At 39.4% G+C, this 24598-nt stretch overlaps 1 protein-coding gene across 1 annotated transcript; it reads right to left on the bottom strand.

Annotated features, from left to right (window-relative positions):
- Positions 1-270: 270 nt before the first annotated feature.
- LOC117963793 (ATP-dependent RNA helicase DDX19B) lies at positions 271-20141 on the bottom strand. The gene is made up of 12 exons (XM_034904979.2): positions 19899-20141; positions 16786-16834; positions 14241-14297; positions 13463-13598; positions 12984-13076; positions 12790-12892; positions 12010-12124; positions 11316-11493; positions 4986-5223; positions 4262-4424; positions 2405-2596; positions 271-1868 (listed from the first exon to the last, which is right to left on the bottom strand). The coding sequence occupies exons 1-12, from the start codon at positions 19953-19955 to the stop codon at positions 1807-1809; spliced, it is 1443 nt and encodes a 480-aa protein (XP_034760870.1). The 5' UTR covers positions 19956-20141; the 3' UTR covers positions 271-1806.
- Between the last annotated feature and the right edge of the window lie 4457 nt (positions 20142-24598).

Here is a 24598-nt window from a genome sequence, read left to right on the forward strand (position 1 = left end):
GGCTCCCTAAACTAGAGAAGCCATTCTCTGCACCTGTGAAAAACTACAATTTTAGAGCAAACTCATCTGGAACAAAACGTTCTGTTAATTTGTCTCCATGGTTCTCCTATTTGAAAAGGTTTCTATCAGATCGCATATTTATGTGTTGGCTGTAAGGGGAATGTAATATAATACAACAATGAAATAACAATGGTATTTAACTGAAATAAAAATAGGCGTGGGTTGGAAAGGTGACAGGCAGTAGACAGCAATGTAAGCACAATAGCAATGATCAGTAAGTATGCATTCTTTATTACAATAAAAGGTCATTAGAAATAACCATGAAACCATTGCAGCAGATTCAAGGTAAGGTCAATTGTACTATATGATCTGCTGTGTACAGGTCTCATAGCTATTATAAAAGGTAGGCATTTAAAACTCATCTAATTACACTCAAGCACTCTCTCATCACATCTGTAGTTAAATACGGGAGGGTACCCAATTACAGTCCAAATAAAAATGCATACACCCCATAGTACAAAAACTCATTACACACGCTTCATTTTTTTTATAGTCAATTTTTTTTTTGTTGCCAAGCACAGCTTTTCTACAAATAATTGAAACAGGGTGCAGTTGCTCCTAAAGTTTTAGGTATATTTTAAATATGCCTTTAAATGTTTTTACTTGGTAAAAGTTTCTGACTTCCTGTCTTTGAACAGAATTTGAACTCAACTACATTGTTTAATTTTGTTTCTCAACGCTTCCAGTGCCGAGAGTGAAAACTGAAAAAGTGAGTTTAGAAAATATTGCTTAGCACGAAAAGAAAAGCATTATCCCAGCCATTGTAGCATCACCCAAATCAAATCTTAACAACAAACTATTGTTAAACTACTACTCGTGAACGGGACTGGAAAAAGATGAACTTCAATTGGATTACTATATACCAAGTTTACTAGGTTCTCAGTGGCCAGGAGATCAGTGACCTTAAATGAATGTGGTCTACATATTGTTAATGTTAAATTACTCCATATCAAGGAAGCATCGTGCTCCACAAGAACGCATTAGCATTTATAATCTCTTGATCAGAAATAAGATTAGTTTCCAACTTCTAAACTGTATTACATTTTAGAATAAACCTGAATATGATTTGAAGTACACACAGTAGCAACATATATCTTGGCCAGGCTGTAGTACATCATAATCTATTAATGATGAGTTTAGTGGCATTGTGTGTTTTCTATACTTCCTTTCATTGTTTCTGGGCTTGTTTTATTTAAACAGCTTTGAGTCCTGGCATCAATAACCCCAGAATGTTAACAATGAAAAACCCTGCAAGTTAAAGCAATTATATTTGTGATGCTGGCTCTAAAGTATACATCCCTACACCAGCAAGCCAAGTCCTACATCACATTTTCTTACTTAGGCTAACATATGTAAATCGGTGAATTTAATTTCAGTGCTATTTTACTGGTGGTAACCCTTTAAAAAACTAATACAAAGAAATAAATGAATCACAACGTGTCCGTTCTCAATCTTAAGCACTTAGACTATTTGGCATTCAGAGCTACTAACCTGAAGTTAAAATATTAAGCATTTAAGGCTCAGCTAAGACCCAATTTGACCTTTATGTAAACTTCTTCTGCCTTTTTAATGATTCCACAGAAAAGAACAAAAAATGTACAGTCCAACTGCAACAATTTAAAATGAGGTAACTCCTATAATTTGTATGTGAAAGTCTTCTCTGTGTGCTATGAAATACACCCATTGAAATCCCAGTCCAATGTGTGCAGAAGTTATTGAAGACATGTTATCTGGTTTCCAGGCTCCTCAGTTGGCTATTTTCTCAATTTCGTCAAGATCGTGTGTGTCCAGCTTTTCGATTTTCTTGTCTATTTAAAAAAAAAAAAAAGGATTAAGAATAAGTAATTGTTATGTCTGTATGTCTGAGACCATTCAGACCACTTCTCTTGCAATTGTTTTTTTTTTTTTTATAGTTTTGTCTTTAGACTATAATTTCAGGAGCTGCTTTTCAATTGTAGTACCCCTGCTATGGACATGTAGGCTAGATCAGCCAAAATATATTTAAATTAGCAAGTGCCAACACCATTTTGAGCACAGTTGTGTATTGCCAAATAAACAAAAGAAAACTTGATCCTTATTGGCAGATCACTGGATGGCTCTGGCTAATCAGACACTGAGAAAAAAAAACATGCTCAGTTAAGAGGACCAAGTTAATCACTGGTTTCCTGATTAACACTAATCCTGGACTACCTTGCTTGTATCATATGTTTATGAAATCTATTGTTTAATGTTTATGCCTGTCTGCCAACAATAGGACATTCAAGATAATAAACCAAAACACAACCTGGCTGATTTGAATAGTTATCTGCAGCCCCCTACTGCACAACACAAAGAGGGATCTTACTGAAGTGGTCCTGGATCCGGTTCAGGATGCTCATGCTCAGCTTGCTGTCCACCATGTTGATTGCCAGCCCTCGTTTACCAAAGCGGCCTGTGCGTCCGATTCTGTGCAGGTACGTCTCATTGTCAGGATTGCCTTCTCTATCCACAGGCAGGTCAAAATTAATAACGACCGAGACCTGCTCCACGTCAATACCTGGAGGACAGAGAGAATTAATAACGATGAGACCTGCTCCACATCAATACCTGGAGGACAAAGAGAATTAATAATGACCAAGACCTGCTCCACGTCAATACCTGCAGGACAAAGAGAATTACAATGTAAAAGCCTCTTTGAAAGGAAGTTTAAATGCTAATTAGAATTTGTGTGTTTTCCTTGTGAAACCTCTGTATATTCAGAAAACTGAGGCAGGTTTAACCCAGGAATAACCATAACATGTATTAAAAAATATATTCCATACTTACTACAAGCAGGTTGGTAAAAATCCTAAACACTTAAAAAGGGCAAAATCAGGACCAACATCACACCACAACATGCTAGATAACTAGAATCAACTAATTAACAGGCAAACAGCAGAGCTGAATTCAAACTGTAATTCTGTCTTTCATATGGTGCATTTTTCACATGTTATGCCAGGTAGAAGGATGTAGCCAGTAAGTTAGTGGTGTGCCTCGTTGACTCAGCACTCAACACTATCATGAACCCAGTCTTCCATGTCTCATACTTTCTTCAACTCTTACAATACCATCACTCCAATCTTTTTATTTCCAACACAACTCTTTCACATCTTTCACCACTGTCTCTACCCTTTCCAATACAGAGTTTCAGTTTTATGGATTTTTATTTGATTTATTTTGAATGTTTTATTTGATTTTGTTTTGTTTTGTTTATATATCTAAAATATTCTTAATGTTAACTATTAAAAGTTACATTTTAAGTGTTTCAAAATTTTAGAATTTTAACTCACTGTTTTATACACTGTCCCTTTTCCCCTGTCCCTGTTTTAGTTCTATAGTTTTATGTTCACTTTTGAACTTTTTTAGAGAGCACTCCCCGGCCCCTCACAAGCACTGGTTTTTTATAGATGGTTCTTTTTTTCCAGTCACTTTTAAAGCAGCACAGGTTTTTTTCATTTTGATTTTAATCTGTGTCTGTTTTAACCATGTACAAAGCACGATTGTCTTGGTGTTTTTAAATGTATTTTAAATGCTTTTAAAACAAAATGTATGTCTGTATGCATGAATGTCATCTTTAAAAGAAATGTAAAATGAATGAAATGAATGGGTGTAAATGGAAAAAAAAGGTAAAATCTCAATAAAAGAGTATTTCCAATACAGAGCACACTTTCCATATTTCTTCCTTAATGGCTTTTAGCATCAGCTAGCTCAGCTAATTGATTTATTTCATTCAGAGTTTTAGGAGAGTTTGAGTCTCTGTCTACTAACCCCACCCCAACCAGTCCGATTCACCATGTTACCTCACACTGCTCAACACTCTGTTAAAGAGTTGTATGCAAGCTAATTGCCATTCACAATTAAATACATATGCAATACTATTACTACTAACAATGTTTACAAACAGTAAAAAAAAGAAATTCAATGGCAATGTCTTTCTCTAATTTATTAAGTGTTTTCTTCCCCTAAATTTAGCACTACTGAGTGTTTAATAATTATGGACACTTACAAAGTGTATATATTTCATAAAAAATCCTGCCGAGTTCTAACTGAACTTTACTTAGGGATACAGCCCTCCCTCGACACACAGCAGCAACCTTCATATTACAATGTCTCTGTGTGACCAGTTTCCTAAACTAGAGGTCCCAAAGCACTTGCTACTTTAGGCTCTCCTTTGCTAACTCACCTCTTGCACACACGTTGGTGGTCACCAGTACTTTCTCTTTGCCGTCTCTGAAGCGCTCGATGACGGCTGCTCTCTGCTCCACCATCATCTCCCCGCTCAGCAGTGCAACCTGGTGACCTTCCCTTGATAGCTCCCCTGCCAGCCAGCCGGCTGTCTTTCGAGTCTAGCAAACAAGAGAGATTGGTTTGTGTATCTGGAATACATGTGATTACACTGCAATGCAGACTGACCTGTATCTCCCTAGGGTTCCATGTGATTACACTGCAATGCAGACTAACCTGTACCTCCCTAGGGTTCCATGTGATTACACTGCAATGCAGACTGGTCTGTATTTCCCTAGGGTTACATTGAAAACTGTGAAAATGCTTCTGGAGATTTCCTTTTTTGTATCTGTCAGGACCTTGAGTAATTTAGAGCCATAGAAATAAATAATGATTTATGTACAGGAAGACGTTGTGCTGCAGTGGCCAGCTTAGTGTGGTTAATGGGTTCAGACCATTTATATCTGTTGCAATACAAGGTAGATTAGTAGTTTTCTAAACAATTAACAATTTTCTAATGGATTACTCGATTAAACGTTCACATGTGCCCATCCCTAATGAATACCAGTTTCCTCTTCCTATTCAACAAATCACTTCGTTTTTTTTCACATCCAAATTCGGCACAACCAGCACTTTATAGTTAAAATCTACAATGAAAAAGCTATTCAAACTAAGCAGCTTACATGACAAAAGATCATAGCTTGTGCAATGGTGATCGCTCCATAAATGTTGCAGAGGGCTTGGAACTTTTCTTCTTTACTGTTACACAGCACATAGTACTGTTTGATTGTGTCCAGAGTCTCTTCCTCTCGTTTCAGCTTGATAATGTTGGGCTCCGGCACAATTCTCTGGGCAAACTTCCACACTGAGTCTTCAAAGGTGGCAGAGAACAGCAGCATCTGACAATCGTTCGGTAGCATTCTACAAAACAGATTTGTTTTTTTCATGCAAGATGATAGGCAAAAATATGTTGATCTGGTAATGCAACAATAGCACAATTCTAAATGTTAAATGTAACACAGACAGACCCCACATACCCACAGATTGATAAATAGATACAAAAAATGTCCTAAGCAACTTGGACAAGTGGTTCTTAGAATCACATACAACAGTCGGGCAGACTGCCTTCATAACCCCATAGATGATGATTATACACACAGGTCCTTTGGTAGTGTAGTCGCAAGGAGAGGTATTGTGCTAAAGCAGTGGTCTGCAAACTTTTTATATGCTGCCCCCCTTACTTAGCATACATTTTGTTGCGCCCCCCTCCACTGACACTAGGGCTGGGTATCGGCAGTGTCTTCACGATATGATACGTATCACGATACGATACGGATTCCGATACAGTAAATGAAGCATGAAACATAAAAATCACACAATAGTTTCATTTGCTTGTGCAAGTGTTTGCAATAACACTGGTAAAGCACTTTTGGTCAAATAAGCTTCACAGCTTGTTTTGTTTTTGTTTTCTGTTTATTCTTTAAAATAAATCTATTTAAAACAACAAATTACGGCTCCAGACAAAGTTTGTGCCTAAGGAGCCAACGGCTCATCGGCCAAAAGAAAATAAATGGTCACCAAATCCAATTGCTGGGTGGGTGCCACTTCAGGAGCAAGTTGGTTGCTATCATATTCAACTGCTTAAAATACAACAATTTGCTAAGACACTAAAGTGATACAGACAGTCACATCATGTCTGTACTCACTTGTTTGTTGTCACATTCTGCTGAGTGGTTTATCTGTGCAACTGATGACTGCAATGAACTCTGCATGTTCATTGCATCTAGTGTTGTGTCTGGAATTGGTGACTGCACCTCTGATTGTGTGCAGTGTAACATGTGAAACAGCATACTGCAGCTCCCATGCTCAGTGTAGTGAAGTCTGACAGCATGCTGCAGCTCCCATGCTCAGTGTTAGTGAAGTCTGACAGCATGCTGCAGCTCCCATGCTCAGTGTAGTGAAGTCTGACAGCATGCTGCAGCTCCCATGCTCAGTGTTAGTGAAGTCTGACAGCATGCTGCAGCTCCCATGCTCAGTGTTAGTGAAGTCTGACAGCATGCTGCAGCTCCCATGCTCAGTGTTAGTGAAGTCTGACAGCATGCTGCAGCTCCCATGCTCAGTGTAGTGAAGTCTGACAGCATGGGACACAGACAACAGCTCTTTTGCTTATGTTACTGTTTATTTCAGTAAAAACAAGTTTAAATTGCAGTGAGTTGGTTCTGCTATTCACGATATTAAATACTACATTTTTACACAACACTCGCTCACCGTCACAACTGTTGTATGAAACTGGGGCTCTCGTATTCTGTTGGTGTTAATACAGCACCTATCTGCGCTTACAAGCATTTGTATTCGATTAAATTGTTTAGTTTATTTATTACCAACCTTCTTGCACTTGCGATATGTGTTTTTTCCCCCCATAACAGACCGACGTCATAGCACAATAATAAATATTGACATATGCTTTTTTTTTTTAAATATGCCATATGCCAATAAGCCTAACCCCGAAAAAAACAGTTTACAATTGTTTTGTCCGCATTTGCAGTCTGGAGCCCTGTAAATAATAATAACAATAATAATTAGTTTTTTCTTGAGGGACACTAAGCGATCTACATGTTCTGGTTCACAAAAATCCACTGGATTTTAAACCGTCCGGATCAGGTTGAATTTCTCCATCGCCCTGATGAGATTATCATCATTAATAAACCACCTCCGCTCAGCTTCCGTTTCACTCAGCTGCCAGCGGACTTGACAAAAGCACCCTGAAACAGGGAATGGTAGGTGAGGCTGCTAGAGTGCAGAATATTCTCAATTTAGTGCATGCTCGTGTTTATGTTAACAGATCAAATTTTACTTAAATAAAAAAACATAGATACAGGGGTCACTGTATCGATAAATCGCATCGTCAAGAAAAACATCACAGTTCACCATGTGAATCGGCACACCCCTAGCTGACGCATATATTAAAACGTTAGAACTTAACTTTATATTTTAATAGGTGTTTGTTTTCCGGATTTAATGTAAAATCGCTTATTTTTTTCCTAGGATTTAACCACAAAAAGTTCAGATTTAGCTAAATACATAAATATTAAACACATTCTTACACGTTTTGAAAATTGTACTTTCAGGTATAATTTATAAATGTTAAACGCATATTGTAAATTCAGCATTTAAAGTCAATAAATCTTTTTTAAAACTTGGTGAGTCAACATTTAGCTGACACGTTAAATCTGGGTTTCTTTTTTTTTTTTTTTTTTTTTTAAATTTAGTCGTCGCCAATTATTTTTACCCCGGTTTTCACCCCAATTTAGCATGCCCAATTATTATCTGTATCCCCGGCTCACCGCTCGCAAAGCCCCCCCCCCCCCCCCCGACTCGGGAAACGGAGGCTGGAACACGCGTCCTCCGAAACGTGCTCCTTCCAAGCCGTCATTTTACGCACTGCAGATCCACAGCAATGCCACCAGACCTATAGTGCCGGAGGACAACACAGATCTGGCGGCTCCACTGCAGAGCCACAGGCGCCCTATCGGCCACAGGGGTCGCTAATGCGCGGTGAGCCGTGGATTCCCCTGCCGACCTAAGCCCTCCCTACCCGGGCAGCGCTCAGCCAATTGTGCGCCGCCCCCTAGGAACTCTCGGTCACGGTCAGCTGTGACATAGCCTGGATTCGAACCTGCGATCTCCAGGCTATAGGGCACATCCTGCGAGGAGCGCCTTTACTGGATGCGCCACTCGGGAGCCAAATCTGGGTTTCTAACAAATACATCAGTGAATTTAAATCATTTTTCTTGTACACTTGGTGATTCAACATTTACCTAACAGATACATCTGCAAAACATTACTGTTCAGCAATTAAATCTGAAAAAATAAACCTGGGTTTTCACAATAAATATTTATTTTGCCAGCTAAATCGGAAGCTAAATGAGCCCGTGCCCATTGAAGCGTTTTATTGGGTGCTGCAGAGCTGCCCTTACACTCCGAGAACCAATGCCTCCGCTTCCGCCTCCTCTGCATACTACAATGCCAAAAAATTTTTACACATTCCAAACATAAGAATGTGTTTGTTCACATTTATGTATTAAGCTAAGTCAGAACTTTTTTGGTTAAATCTAGGAAGAAATACACGATTTACATTAAATCCAGGAAAAACACTTCAAATAGGGGTGCTTCCCACCACTGACACACTTCGCGTCCCATACATGGAAGCCACATTTCAGCTCTGTTCACTGCAGTTTCACGGGCAGTCTCAACTTCAGACATAATTTCTCTGGTTCTACAAGTCCTAGAGTGATCGTCAACGGCTCACTTAAAAAGGTAAGATCTTGGACTAATTAGCTGTCATTTATGTATTTATTTAAAAATTTCTACCCTTTAAAAAAAGTTTATATTCACAGAACTGCCTCTAGTCATAGCCGCGCCCCCCTTACACACTCTCCACGCCCCACTTTGCATGTCACTGTGCTAGAGTATCATGGAAGTAAATAACCTACAACTGCTGTATGCACCTGTCAAAATGCAAGTCTGACACAGACAGATGCCTCCATATACCCTGTGATTCTGATCATCATGTCTAAATTAAGTTTTATTACAACTGAAAAAGTACTTCTCTTTGTAAAAATGTAAGTATGAGATAGACGCCGTATACCCACATAATCCAATTCCAATTATAATCAATGCCAATACTCAATAACTTGATAATGTCCTACGGGTCATTCCATGCCAACTCAACCTGTGCCGTTGCCCGTCCGTCTCATTTTCCTAGAAAAATTCACCTGGGGGTTTTCAGACACGCCAAATTCATAAATGATAGCCATTATTTTTTTTTAAAGTTCCCCTTCGACCTGTGACCTTTCAAAGGTCAACTTAAAGTGAGAAAGGGACCTTGACCAGAAAAATCACTCTGGGTGTAATTTAGACGCTACCATCATGTGTAGCACCTTGTTCTACTCGTATTGAATAGGGCTTTTCAGAAAAAAATACTAGGAGCACCCTACTCACTTCTGGCAAATTGCAAGACGAGGGGTAACTGACGAGTTTTATTTAAACTTCAGCCTAACCCTTTACCCTGTAGGGGATGTGGGTCCCTGAGGGGTTATGAACTTGCATATAGACTTGGGACTTCGTTGTTATGATGACACATTTGAAACTACCAAAACCTTACTTAGTTGGATTTTAAAAACTAAAAAGTGATAAAGTTATTTATAAGCTGTGGTGCCTACCTATGGGGATAATTGATTGACTGACCAACCATTTGTGAAAAAGCCATTTGCTGCATTCTCATGCTAGCCAATCAGTCAATTTCAGGCACAACTGAAAGACGTTGGTTTAGGAGGTCTTCGATGACAGAGACAGGTGTATTTAAAAAGGTGCTGTAAACATTTTTTTTTAAGGAAAAACTGTGAATTTAGTTTTTAAAATCCAACTAAGTAAGGTTTTGGTAGTTTTAAATGTCATTGTAACAAAGATGTTCCAAGTCCCATGCAAGTTCATAACCCCTCAGCTCCAAGCTAGTGCCAGTGGAAGCACATACTGTTACTTTTTCCTCTAGATCAATCCTCAGATACTGCAAAGTTAAAGAAATAGCCAGTCTGGATAGAACTCACCTCACCAAAGCAATGCTTGAATACATGACAAATGCAACTTCAAAAATCTGCCTAAATCCCCGGATACCATAATATTTTGCTTGATGCTTGTAGATCTCATCAACATCTATCCAAACATATATTTGGGTGATTTTCTGGAGTCCCCGCACGCAAGTTATTATGGCCTAAACTTGGTACAAAGAGCAAAAATTGAGATTTCAAGGTGGTTTAACCCTATGCGGTCCTATGTCGGACCTGGTCTGACATCGCAATTTTCCCTTTCCGGTCCAATGTCGGACCCTGTCCGACATCATCAAAGAGACGCAAAAAACAGGTCTCAAGTCGTTTTTTCTCCGGAAAAAGCAGAGTGAGACCGAAAGGAGCCGAGAGAAGCCGAAAAAAAAAGGGCCGTATCTCATGAATACTGATAGACCCGACACCACATAGATAACACGGACATAAACAAACAAGATAGCTGCTTCCGTATCCAGCGCTCAAAGAACATCAGAGCTTTTTTTAGATGTTGTAGTAATAAAATAACGACTTGGATAGCATTATTGAGGAGTTTGGTGATAAAACGAGTGATCAAGAGATGAATTATAGGTATGTACTATTATTAAGAGGCATTTGAAAAATATAGCGAACAAGGGGTGGGGCAGGGTTGGAAATGCAGTACTGAGTGTCCTGATGATATGCAGTGCCTTTTAAACCTGTTTTACTGTGAAAAAAATACTTTTAAACAGCGTGTCTAAAATAAACTGCGCGTGTGAAAATAAATTGGACCTGACGCACCTGACACACGCTGAATAAATGGACTGCTAAGGGTTAATGACCAGTGGTGGGACTTGAAATCAAATGTTTTTCACAGAATTTGGAAGACTGCTACCTAAGGGTCTTACAGCACTAGTTACATTTTAGGACCCACATCCCCTACAGGGTATAGGGTTAGACTGAAGTTCGAATAAAACTTGTCAGTTACCCCTCGTCTGGCAATTTGCCAGAAGTGAGTAGGGTGCGCCTAGTATGTTTTTCTGAAAAACCCTATTCAATACGATAGAACGAGGTGCTACACATAATGGTAGCATCTAAATTGCGCCCAGGGTGATTCTTCTGGTCAAGGTCCCTTTCTCACTTTAGGTTGACCTTTGCAAGGTCACAGGTCAAAGGGGACATTTAAAAAAAATAAAAATAAATAATGGCTATCATTTCTGAACTCAGCGTGTCAGAAAACCCCCAGGTGAATTTTTTTAGGAAAATCTGAGACGGACGGGCAACGAAATGTCCCTTTTCTGGTTGAGTTGGTGTGGAATGACCCCTTAGCAAGTTTCATCCCAATTGGATAAGTAAGTAGTAAAGTATGACATTTGTACTAACAGTGCCTTTACTGTATCGCCATAGGAAGGTGTTTATTCATTTATTTATTCTTACCTCTGTATACGAATACTCTGGTCCTGGTGGCCCTGCGTGGCTATCATGACGTCTGCCTCATCCAGCACAAACACTTTAATCTTCTTGGCATCAATAAACTTGAGCTTGGCACACCAGTCCAGGACCGTGCCAGGAGTCCCAATCACAATCTGTTCCTGAATCTTCATTCCCCTCTCCACTATTTAAAACAAGGCTTCAACATTATGCACCCACAATGCACATAACACAAATCACTTACATATTTCAATATGTCAATGCAGCCATTACTTACTGTAGTATTAAGAGTTTAACTCATTTTATTTGAGACCTTTGGGCACTTATTTCTACTCTTTCCTGATACATTTGGTAAATTTCAAGAGCCCAACCATGTGTTTTATGCCCACTTTGTCACCCGTTTGAATGTCTGTTTCCACTGTCTAGCCGACTGCTTCTTTTAACCTGGTGAAGGTATGCAGTAGGTGTTGCCAAGCTATTGAACTCTGATGCAGAGAGTTTAACCTTACATTGACCAGCAGTGATTGCTGTGGTGCTGTGAGCCTAACCAACCCCAACTCAGCACTACCGGTATTTGAACCTGCTCCTGACCCCACACTCCACCCGATTCTTATAAACGCATGTCTCTGTCTGTGTGTGTCTAGGATGCAGTTCTCTTTCATATGAGCAAAGGGCTGCCAATGAATCCTGGGTTACTCACGCTTGTTGCCTCTGACTGCATATGCAAGTTTAACTTCAGTGTAGCTCTTTCCCATCTGCTCAATTACCTTCCCTGTCTGTAAGGCGAGCTCATAAGTTGGCGAAACACACAGGCACTGCAAAAAAGAAACCAGAAAAACAAACACATTAGAAACAACATCATGCCAACAAATTTGCATCTGAGCTGGAAACCAACTGTAATGATTAAAAATTATATCAATACATTTATTTTTTTTCATTATATGTGTTAAATGAGGACTTCAGAATTGTCATCCTTTCTACAAAATATCTTACCATCGCCTGTATATAAGAAGTCTAAAATACAGGCAAATAAAGGAAAGAAAATGGGGACCAGTAATAATATTGCTGGTGCTAAAGAGGTAAGAAAATGGACTTAACTAAATCAGTGTGTTGTATGGGACACTGACGGGTTTTCAAATCAATCAATAGCTGTGTTGGTAGGTTACTTTGCAGCATTTAATGCAATAAGAAAAGGCATCCAATTCAATTCATGAAAATGTGCACATAATAGTAGGAGGCTGTGTGATCCAGTGGTTAAAGAAAAGGGCTTGTAACCAGGCGGTTCAAATCCCGGCTGACTCACTGTGTGACCCTGAGCAAGTCACTTAAGTTCCGTCTTTCAGGTGAGACTTCTTGTAAGTGACTCTAGTCTTTTTGACAAGGATTAAAGAAATTCCACTTTGCTTTCTCTTCTACATACATCTTTTAGCAAATGCAGGCATTTAAACTGTGTAGGCAGTGAACACAATGCATTTCTCACCTGAGGATATTTCCTGGCAGGATCCACGTGACTCAGCATTGCCAATACAAAGGCAGCTGTTTTACCTGTGCCAGATTGGGACTGTGCTATTAGATTCTGTGGCCTGGAATCAAACAAAGAAGACAAACATTGGTGTAGATTTCCACTGCCACAGAAGCCTAAAAACACCCAAGCAGACACTGCCCTATACTTACGGCTCCGCAAGCATCATGGGCAAGGCATTCTCCTGGATTTTGGAGGGCCTGTTGAACCCCATGGCATACACTCCCTGTAGCAACTGGGGTTTCCTGAAAAAAAAAAACCAAGGAAACGACTGAGATCCAGTTTTTTACAATATAAATAAAAAAAGCACACACATGTATAAAAGAACAAACATGTCTGTTTGGTGAACAAAAACAAAGCATCTCCGTGGACACCACGTGACTAAATGTTAAATTGTACCAATTCCAACACAGTACAGCAGGCTGAAGCATTAAAAAAATACTTTAGATCAATATCAAATGTGAGCCTTATATATGAAAGAGTATCACATATTAATATGGTAACCATATTAGGCAGTCTGCTTCTCAAATGGTTTAAGTGGTTTTATATTCAACTTAACCTGCAACAATGCCATTGTACTGTATGTGTAGTCAATAAAACACAACTATCTGAAGCAAAAAAGCAAACTTACAGTCTTAGCTCCTCAAATGATTTGACAGAATAGAGAGGGGAATTAGGATCTCTCTGCAGAACTTCTACTTGATTAGTTGTATTCACCAGGTTACTGCGGATCAATTTATTCAATAAGGACTGAGCAGCTTTGTCCTCTGGGAAATAAAAAGAAATCATTTAAAAAAAATAAAAATAAAAGAAAGAATACACCAAAACACGCAAACTGCTTTTATTTTTTAACCAGTATGCATAATCATGCTGGAGAATACAGAAGAAATGGGCAAATCCCTACTGTACTACTGAGTTCTTGCTAATTGAATTATTACAATTTCGTGTGAATATCCTGGGCCATAGTGTGGGGTGATGCACTACACGAGAGCCCTGAGGAGTAGCTCCCAGTGCATTGCTCCAGTGCAAACAGATATGTCTTGTCCAGTGATGTCCACTGAAGCACATCTCTTGCGTGTCACAATGTTTACCAGGATTGAGCATGATAATGAAGCATTGTTAAGATACTGTGCTATTTGTGTTCCTCTTTATAACGAGAATGCAAGTGTAACATAAATATAGGGCAAAGGAGAGCCAAGACCGTACTGCCTTATAACTGACGCCACAGTATAATGAGGGAGCACTGCATGTTTCCTATTGGTGGTTTGAAGCGACTTTCACTCAATTGACAGCTGTGATGAGGGACGAGCAGATTGCAGAGGCACCTACTATCACTCCTGATGCTGGCTCCACAAGGAACTGCACTTCAATTGACCAGAACAATCCGACTTTATTCCACAGTTACACACCTTTATCTTCATCATCTGGTTTGGTTTCTGCATTTTCTACTGGTTTAACATCAGTGCCTGAAATCACAAAACTTTCATTAAATACAAAACAACATTAACTGTACATTTCTACAGAAAAAACATTTAAATCTTGAATATTGCTTGTACAAATTAAAATGGCTGGTATCAAGCATTCATATCTATCAGATGTGTTCATTTTGTGTTTTTTTTAATTTAGAGTGCCCGATTCAGAATGTCCATTATTGTTCCTTCACAGCAGTTCGGGAGAACTCAAGGTCACTGGGTGCTCTCTGATCCAGCGAGTTCAAGCCAGCTGCCTCTTTACACCTGGAAACAGGAGAGGATACTGGCGAGCTGTCAGCCTCATTCAGTGAACATTAGCCACTAAATAATATGACAGAGACCAAAATGCAACAGTAGTTTAACAAACAATCTTTATAAAAAATGTAATAACTTTCAAACATTGTTCATGATAAAAGTATTGGCGCCTTTATTATTTAGTTATTTAGCAGACACTTTTACATTAAAAGTCTGTAAAAATGTTAGTCTGTAAAACTAATTAAGATATATATTATTGATTGAAAACCATTACACAGTAATTAAACTGCCTTATGCCAATAGCTAGAAAACTGGCAATTAATTCCAAACATCTATTGAAGAAAAACATATTGGCAACACAGCAGGCGGTCAAGACAAAGGAATTGGATTCATGTTTGAGAAAAGCACTTGCAGCAAACTACAACAAAGGAAATGACTACAGAACAGAATCAAAGAAATATGGAATACCAAAATCCACAAGAAGCACCACAGGACAAATTCAACTGAAATGCATGAAGTGGAGATCCAAAGAAAAGTACTGGTACAATAGGTAGGAGAATCATCCGAGCAGCTAAAAAAAAAAAAAAAGACTAACAGCAAAGGACTTAAAGAAAGATTTAGAAGCATTATTCATAAAACTAACCATCTTAAATATGCCAAGAAATACGAACAGGAATCTGAAGCATTCTTTAACAATTATCTGGTCCAATGGGACTAAAACAGAACTTTTCCACAAAAATGAACCACAGTATGTTTGGAAAAAAAATTGGTAAGCCTATGATGAAAAAATAAAATAAACTTGATCCTACAGTTAAATATGGAGGTGGTTTGATCATGATATGGCCATGTTTCAGCAGTTCAGGAGCTGGAGACATTCATGGGATTAAAGTTCAACGAATGCAGCCGGGTATCAAAGCATTTTACAAAGTGCAATGATACCAACTCCTAGGCTGACTGGCAACTTCTAATACAACAACCCAAAGCATACAGCTTGGAGTTCTTGAAGAAAATAAAGATAAAAGTTCAGGAATGACAGTCACAATCACCAGATCTCAATCTCAATCCAATGTATTCATTTATTTCAATATTTATTCATGTATTTATTTATGTTTTACCTTTACCAAATATATAGGCTATATTTCAGCATAGCTAATTCTCAGAAATTAACGTTACTTTTTGTCCAGTGGGGACCACAAATAGTGTTACTCTCATCAACCAGTATCGAGAGGAAACCGTACTTCCTTGCGCCAATAGGGATCACAATGGGCGTTACACTGACAGGAAACCAAAATTTCAGAGATCAAGATCAGAAGATGAATGATGACTCTCAAAATCTCCCAAACATAGCAGTCTTGAGAATTCTCAGCTGGCTGACTTCATCTTTCAAAATACTGCTTGTCTCAACTAATCGTGTAGCACTGACAGTAACACAACACGCTTGAAAAACTGAAGGTTATAGTTTCAAATCCCACGCATGCCAGACCTTTTTGGTCATTAACTCGGATGTCCTGCAATATACATATGCATGGATAAAAGTGTCTGGGGTCTGCAAACATTTGCAAAAAAAATGTTGGGAGAAAAAGGAGGAGGAGGAGAAGGGCATTTTTACCTTACTTTGGCGACTGTATGACAGGTATTGACTTTTTTTCTGCTTTTCACCTAAGAGTATTAAAAGTGAAATTGTGCTTTTGGCTTATTTACTTTTGCTGCGCCAATACCCTGAAAACACGTAAATTACCCTTGATGTATAGAGTCTCTGGCAGTTCTCGCTGATAACTTGACACGAGGAACTACCGTTCCTCTCAATCTGTCTGAGCTGAAGTAAATATTCAAAACAGAATGGGCCCAGATTTCACCAACAAGATGTAACATACTTGTTAAGAATTATGGTAAATATCTGAATGCCACAATAAAAGCAAAAGGAGGGCACTCAAAATAGTAAAAGAGGGATGCCAATACTTTTGTCATGAACAAATACTTTAAATGAGATGCTTGTTTGTTTTTTGATAAAGATTATGTATTAATTACTAGTAATTGTGTATTTTGCTTTTTGTTTTATTGAAGGGGTTAAAGTTTACTAAATGCTTCTCCTTACCTTGAACTGTGGTAGAACTTTTGTCTGTGACTGCACATATACTGGGATCATGATCGATCATGCTAGCAATGCAGCCATGTGGTCAGTTAGTCTAGTCACATATTTATTGGGTGTAAGCATGCACAAACTTACCATTGGCTTCCACTTTGGGTTTCTCATCTTTGATCTGCAAAGTACCCAACTGTAAGAACAACAAAAAACAAATAGTAAAAATGGAAAAGCTGCTTCAAAGGGGGGGTGGGGGGTGGGAACATGTCAGCTTCTGGAAGGGATTAATGCATTTCTGATCCAGTAGTTTATTATTATTATTTTGGCTGAATAATACTGAATAAATAACTAGCAACCTAATGTATTAAAGCTGCATTTACAACAAAGAATATGATTTGTTTGATACCAATGTGAAGTGCATTTGTAAGATAAATAATATTGTTGACACGTCATCCATAAAGACATGTAGTCAGTTTGCCCTGAAATTATTCTTATAAGCACATTGCTTGATTCTTACAAGCAGATTATTTTAGCCTTGGTATAGGAATGATTTTGTTTAGTTTCCGATCACTATATGCAGTTGATTCTATATCAGTGATTCTTATAAACAGAGTGCACTGTATATATGGTAATCGAAACCGAAACCTAAGATACTGAAATGCTGCACCTCATAATAAAAGGTATCTCTATCGGCCTGGTGCGTGAAGTCTGATGTACCGGTAGTTTGATATTCTTGCCAAAAACACATTAAAAGGCTTGCTAATATTTATGGCTTTACAGTATATTCATTTGATTTCATGAAGCAAAAATTATTATTAAATCACTAATTGATTGTGTCCATTGTTCAATAAAAGCAAAATCCTAAATGTTATATTCTATTTGTGTGTGTGTTTTGTGGGAAGATGAAGGGGAAAGTAGATTTTTAAGAAGGACAAGTAGATCTTTCTAGCATTTGTCCACTGAACAATATGCTTTTTTTAAAATGCACACCCCTGGGATAGTATCCATGTGAAACCTGTTCTGATGATTTCAACTGGGCTGTATGATATACAGGTACCCCAATGAAGATGTCTGCAAAACCAAGGCACCATGAGGTTAAAAATACCTCCAGTTCCTTCTCTGTCACAGCTGAGAACACATGGTTATGTGTCTTTAGAAAGAGCTTTCCTATGTGTCTTCAAATATTCAACTTGCCTTCCACATCAGATACACATTCATCAGAATCAATATATACCTCAAGAAGCATGGGAGATTGACATTTTGGATTTGAGTTTTATCTGCATCCAAAGGATAATCCTTGATTTTTTAAGATCTTGAATAGGTGAGCACACAGATGTATTTTAATCCAGGATTCTGTTCCCCATTTTTTGAGTTTTCCATTATCAAAAGTAAGCTTAGCATCTACCACCAAGAGGACAACATTTATTTATTCATTTATTTTTTTTAAATTTAGTCGTTGCCAATTAGTTTTTATTATTTTCTCCCTGATTTGAAATGCCCAATTATTTTTAGGCTCAGCTCACCGCTACCTCCCTTGCGCTGACTCGGGAGGGGCGAAGATGACACACGCTGTCCTCCGAAGCGTGTGCCGTCAGCCGCCCGCTTCTTTACACTCTGCAGACTCACCGTTCAGCCGCCTCAGAGCTACAGCGTCGGAGGACAACACAGCTCTGGGCAGCTTACTGGCAAGCCTGCAGGCCCCCGGCCAGACTACAGGGGTCGCTGGTGCGCGGTGAGCCGAGGACACCCTGGCTGACCTAACCCTCCCTCCCCCCGGACGACGCTCGGCCAATTGAGCGCCGCCCCCTGGGAGCTCCCGTCCACGGTCGGCTGTGGAATAGAATGGACTCGAACCGGCGACGTCCGGGCTATAGAGCGCATCCTGCACTCTAGCGAATGCTTTTACTGGATGCGCCACTCAGGAGCTCCAGGACATTTATTTTGATATTTTATGTACAAATATACACTCCGAGGAAACCAAACCCCTTAAAATGCTTTTTTTTTTTTTTTTTGGATCTGGTTCCTGTACTATTTGGTCGTAGTTCTGCTGCAAGAGAGTTACCAATGTTAACAAGGAATTACAGGACACATTAACCAAATGCAGGGATGGCAATAAGGCTCCCATTGCTAGCTGTTTGATCCATTCCTGGTTTTACTAGGAGTTGAATAAGACACACCTGCACTTGTTACATATACACTGGGGCTAACCAGGCTCATTTTAAAACCTGGAATGGATGAATCTGCTATGCAACAGGAGTCTTATTACCATCCTTGAAATGTATCAGGATTCATAGAATTGTTTATGTTTTGAGTTTGAATTCACAATGGCCATAACTACAGAGCTAGAATTATTCACACAACGGAGAGCCCCCTTGGTGTAAAAGTTGTGTCGTGGTAAACTATTGTGGAATCTGGAAGAAATTAGTCTCATGGGGGACGTCAAAACAAGGTCGTCATATAAAGGGCCATGCATAGAAAAATAAACAAACGGCAATATTGCATTATACTTTCTAATACAACAGCGACTTAGTGAGTACTAACTATTTAGTTACGATCCTTTTGGCTTTGTTTTTTTAATCGCCAAATATCAGATACTCATACGAGGAGATAAAGGTACGATCTGCACCAGCAAAAACGCTGATAACTACCAATAAAAATATTGACCAGACACAACATAACATCCCTAGTTCATAATGTGTTTTAGTAGTATTAATATTGACCAAAGACATTGCATTACATCCCTAGTTCATATTGTATTTTAGTGGTACTTCGCACTTACTGTAAACTACACTGTATTTAAATCTGAATCTTGCATTGTAACCCTACTGCCCTCTTACACGTCCAAGTCAAGTCGCCTTTGACATAAATAAATAATAACCCTAACATCAAAAGACTTTTTTGGTTCGTATGACAATAAACGAGGGCACTCAAACAGGAATCCGTCATCATCACAATGAAACTACAATGAAATGTATTCAATGACATCACTGTGTGATGCGGCTGAAGTTTGGGCCACGGTGGGTGGACCACACCACTGGCAATATTGAACTGGTGCTGCTGTGATGATCTCAAAACCTTCTATCAATCACTGTATACAGCAGAATCGAACATCATACCATAAAACTTAAATTAAACGCACCCGGCGAGTATGAAGTTTAACGGTAGTATATGTTTATAAAAACTGCAGTGTACGTATCGTGAGGTTTCGTGATTTTCCACGGCCCATTCTAAAGAAATAAACGACAAACCACACTTACCGACTCCGCGGCAGCTTCTTGTTCGTCGACAGCCAGAGCCCACGAATCAGTAGCCATAGTTTCTGCTTCTATTGAATTAATTAATCTGTATTTAAAACTGCGTTTAATTGAACTGAAATGCTTATCAACACTCTCAGGAGCCGCTTCACTGTTCCCTTCTGGCGCGGAGAGGAAAGAATGCGCACGCGCGGTACTGCATTAACAAGCGTCCGACTTGGAACGAGTGATGTGCGTGGAAATTTAGGCCGTGCGTCACAGAGTCCACAGCACACAGTACTCGTATGTAAAGAATATCCTGCAATATTTTTGTATGTTGATTTTGAGGAAAATGCCTAATAATATATGAACGGTATAGAGCAGATGTATATGGCGAGATGTGCGGGTATGTCTGTTGTTTGTGACGGCATACTTGTTGCTGTGACAAAGCGATTTGGGGGTACTGTAATATGGTAGTTTATCACTACAAAAATAAAAGTCCCTTAGTAACTCCTCTTTTTGAATGGAGAGTTCCGTGTTGCGAGAAACAAACAACCTAGTGATTGTGAAACCTGTTATTTTCTCCCTAAACACTTTGAAAAATGCCCATATCACATACAGTTTGTAATGTGATTGTATAATAGTACATTATATTGAAAACAATTGACAGGTGCAAAAACAATGTATCTATGAATATAAATGTAAACCGTCATAACAGTCCCCTTGTCCTCATGTACATGCACTTCAACTGATTCATAAAACAATATGATGACAGTAATATCTGCAAAAAACAATACCACGTATTCAGCAGACAGTGCTTGATTTTGCCATGGTCAGTTTATCAATTTGAATGTGTTTTATGTTGTCAATGATAATGAAACCCGAAGGTCATTTATTTATCACTGTAACGTGAGTTTATACAGCACCTGACAGAGTTCAATTAGTTGTTCTGTTTTGAATTGTAAACGTTGCTGCTGTGGCTTGGGCAGGGCACCCGGAGGAGGGGGGTTATTACAAGATGTTTTTTAAGGCGGTTCTCCAGCCCCTCATCTTTCAACTCCGAGATGGTCATTTGGGCGTGTCCTGTCTGATGATGACACAAGAAGGTTTCATCTCACGACGTAAATAATTTTAAATCTTCGAGCTGGAGGGGGAATTAAGGAGGCAAACCTCGCGTGATTATGCAGCGCCCGTTTGTATGAAATGACCAATGCCCTAGCTGGACAATCCAACAATTGTACTACATATATTACAGCCCCCTCTGCTGGCAGAATAGCGAGCACCAGGGCCCACAGCTTCTCTATGGAGATTTGCTGCTTTTTAAAGCTCCCCTTTCATCCTGCCATCTCTTTTGACAGTCCAAGGCGCTTCGTTTTATAACCGAGACGCATTGACGTGTTCTGTTTCCTCTGCCCAGAAAGGTTTTCTCTGTTTTATTGATACTTTTTTTTGTTCTCCAAACAATTTCTCTGCATTTGCTACATACCACATTGACTACCAAGTTCTTGAATGGAGAATTATCTTTCTTTGCCATTCTCTCAGAATCTGTTTTATTTCCACAAGTCATAGCCTACTACACAACCACATAATACATGTGCCATCAGTCTGTTCATATTATAGGAATAGGACAAGTGAATTTACATACAAAAATGGCATTGTTTGTTGGGAATTTGACAGTATTTTTCCTTCAGTAAAACAGTATCACCACGGTATTTATCCTGACAATGGTTTTATGAGTAAAAAAAAAAAAAAAAAAACGCCACGTTGATTAACGGGATAATCTGGAAATGCCATCTCTTTCAAAACTGCTCATTTGAGCCCTATGTGGCCCTATGTGCAGAACTGGTTAGATTTGTGAAGTTAGCTGCAAACGCTTAAAGGTCATTCTCTACGTTTCTGTCCAGTGCTGTGTTTGTTTTATTGACCTAAAAAGGTATACACTACAGTTCTGTATTTCTGCATTTTAACCCAGTTGTATCCATTTTCTGTGAATATGAGGCCTTGAAATGTTCAATATTACCACTGGCTCCCCCGCAGGCATTTCCTAGTACTGAAGTCTTTCTCAAATGTAACCTTTTTGAATCTTTTCATGAAAATATATTTCTTGGAGATTAGCGATAACCCATGCAGAGTCTAGATTATCCTGTGACACTGTCATGTGTAGACTGAAAGAGGCCATTAGTGTTTACTTCTCCTTATTCCTGCTCCATGCACCCTCAACCATTCCTGGAGTTTTACAAGCAGAAGCTCATTAAAACTGCAGAGGTGTGAAATGATAGGGATTTCAATTTCTTCTCTGACAGAATTGTCAAAATAAACCCATGCAGAAGCCTCAGTTAATGTGCATGGAGATTGTAGTACTGCCTGGTTGAAAATATAAATATAAGAGCATTGGTTTGGGTCTGTCATATGGAATGAACACAACATCCAGCCCCATGTATGCTGGTCTGATTCCCATCCCACCCCCTCACCACTTTCTGTGTAAAGAAGTGTCTCCTACCTTCTGCCCTACTGCCTTCTGCATATCTCTTCCGTATTTCCACGGTGTCCTCTGGTCCTGGTTTCTGTGCTGTGTTGTTAACAGTATTGGGTTAGCGTTAGTGTCAGTGGTGTCCTCTGGTCCTGGTTTCTGTGCTGTGCTGTTAACAGTATTGGGTTAGCGTTAGTGTCAGCAGTGTCCTCTGGTCCTGGTTTCTGTGCTGTGTTGTTTACAGTATTGGGTTAGCGTTAGTGTCAGCGGTGTCCTCTGGTCCTGGTTTCTGTGCTGTGTTGTTAACAGTATTGGGTTAGCGTTAGTGTTAGCGGTGTCCTCTGGTCCTGGTTTCTGTGCTGCGTTGTTAACAGTATTGGGTTAGTGTTAGTGTCAGCTTTGTCAATTCAAGATTGTAAAGACTTCAAGTCCTCCCTATGTTTGTCTAAGATAAATACATTCTGTTCCCTATCTGATAGCCCATTGCATTAAACTTTGGGATTCATCTGGCTGCTCTTTGTTGGACTATCTCCAGGACACAATGTCCTTTTGATAATGCAGTGACCAGAACTGAAGATATCTTAACTAATATCTTCTTCTTGTTATTTAGAATGACTTTGCATATCATTTGTATTAGCCCTCACATCCCTTTTAACTCACATGTGTAAAGCACCTATGTGGTTTATAGAGCTGTAAAACATGTCTTCCCTTTTTATACTGCTGGTACACCATTAACAGGGTGTAGCCATGAACCTGTCCCTCTGCAACACTTTGCCCCCAGTGTAAGAAATATAACATTTGTTTGATGTGGTATTTCTTACTGTTGAATTTCTTACATCCACAGGGGGGCCAGGATAAAGGTTACACTCTGATGTACCAGCTGGAAGAGAGGAGACATGTATGAGAGTCTCCAGGCTGTGATACAAAGTGAATTCTCTCAGGTAACCCAGAACAATGGAGTTTTGTGACATAGGGCAGAATCTATTTCGTCTTATTGTTCCTGGTGTATTAGTTACATAAAAACATAAGAAAGTTTACAAACGAGAGGAGGCCATTTAGCCCATCTTGCTCGTTTGGATGTTAGTAGCTTATTGATCCCAGAATCTCATCAAGCAGCTTCTTGAAGGATCCCAGGGTGTCAGCTTCAACAACATTACTGAGGAGTTGGTTCCAGACCCTCACAATTCTCTGTGTAAAAAAGTGCCTCCTATTTTCTGTTCTGAATGCCCCTTTATCTAATCTCCATTTGTGACCCCTGGTCCTTGTTTCTTTTTTCAGGTTGAAAAAGTCCCCTGGGTCGACATTGTCAATACCTTTTAGGATTTTGAATGCTTGAATCAGATCGCCGCATAGTCTTCTTTGTTCAAGACTGAACATATTCAATTCTTTTAGCCTATCTGCATACGACATGCCTTTTATATAATTCGGGATAATTCTGGTCGCTCTTCTTTGCACTCTTTCTAGAGCAGCAATATCCTTTTTGTAACGAGGTGACCAGAACTGAACACAATATTCTAGATGAGGTCTTACTAATGCATTGTAAAGTTTTAACATTACTTCCCTTGATTTAAATTCAGCACTTTTCACAATATATCCGAGCATCTTGTTGGCCTTTTTTTATAGCTTCCCCACATTGTCTAGATGAAGACATTTCTGAGTCAACATAAACTCCTAGGTCTTTTTCATAGATTCCTTCTTCAATTTCAGTATTTCCCATATGATATTTATAATGCACATTTTTATTGCCTGCGTGCAGTACCTTTCACTTTTCTCTATTATGATTTCCATTACACGAGAGTAGATGTTAAAACTTCATGCTGATTTGAACTCGGCTCTCGCCAAGATAAGCACCAACTAAGCTTTACAGTAAACTAATGTGATCCATATGTGTCTCCCTCCATTTACGTTTCCTTCCATATGATGATGTGATATCCTTCTGTCTGGTGTTAATGGCTGAAGTGTAATGCTGGCTCCAGGGAGCAGCTTATTTTGCCTCCCTGGCACATCAGCACACACAACGGCTGCGATGCTGGCTCCGGGGATCAACCAAAGTGCGGCCTCCCCAGCGCATCAGCATGACAACCGTCTGGATTGAGCTAAGTAGGGTACATCTCTGGGGTTTTCAAGTGGGCACCTTCCATCCTCAGTGTTTCGTCGACTAGCCCACGACACCTCAAGAGGGCTCGACGGTGATTCTGGCGTCCCAGCATCACCCCCCTCCGTCCCCCACTCAACTCAGCCCAGCTTACTTAAC

Source organism: Acipenser ruthenus, chromosome 27, assembly GCF_902713425.1.
Source record: "Acipenser ruthenus chromosome 27, fAciRut3.2 maternal haplotype, whole genome shotgun sequence".
Taxonomy (NCBI): domain Eukaryota; kingdom Metazoa; phylum Chordata; class Actinopteri; order Acipenseriformes; family Acipenseridae; genus Acipenser; species Acipenser ruthenus.

Coding starts and splice junctions, on each gene's coding strand:
- LOC117963793 (XM_034904979.2), bottom strand. CDS start 19,955: ATGGCTACTGATTCGTGGGCTCTGGCTGTCGACGAACAAGAAGCTGCC. Junction 16,835..19,898: donor AAGAAGCTGCCGCGGAGTCG/GTAAGTGTGGTT, acceptor TTGTTCTTACAG/TTGGGTACTTTGCAGATCAA. Junction 2,597..4,261: donor CACCAACGTGTGTGCAAGAG/GTGAGTTAGCAA, acceptor TCTGTCCTCCAG/GTATTGACGTGGAGCAGGTC.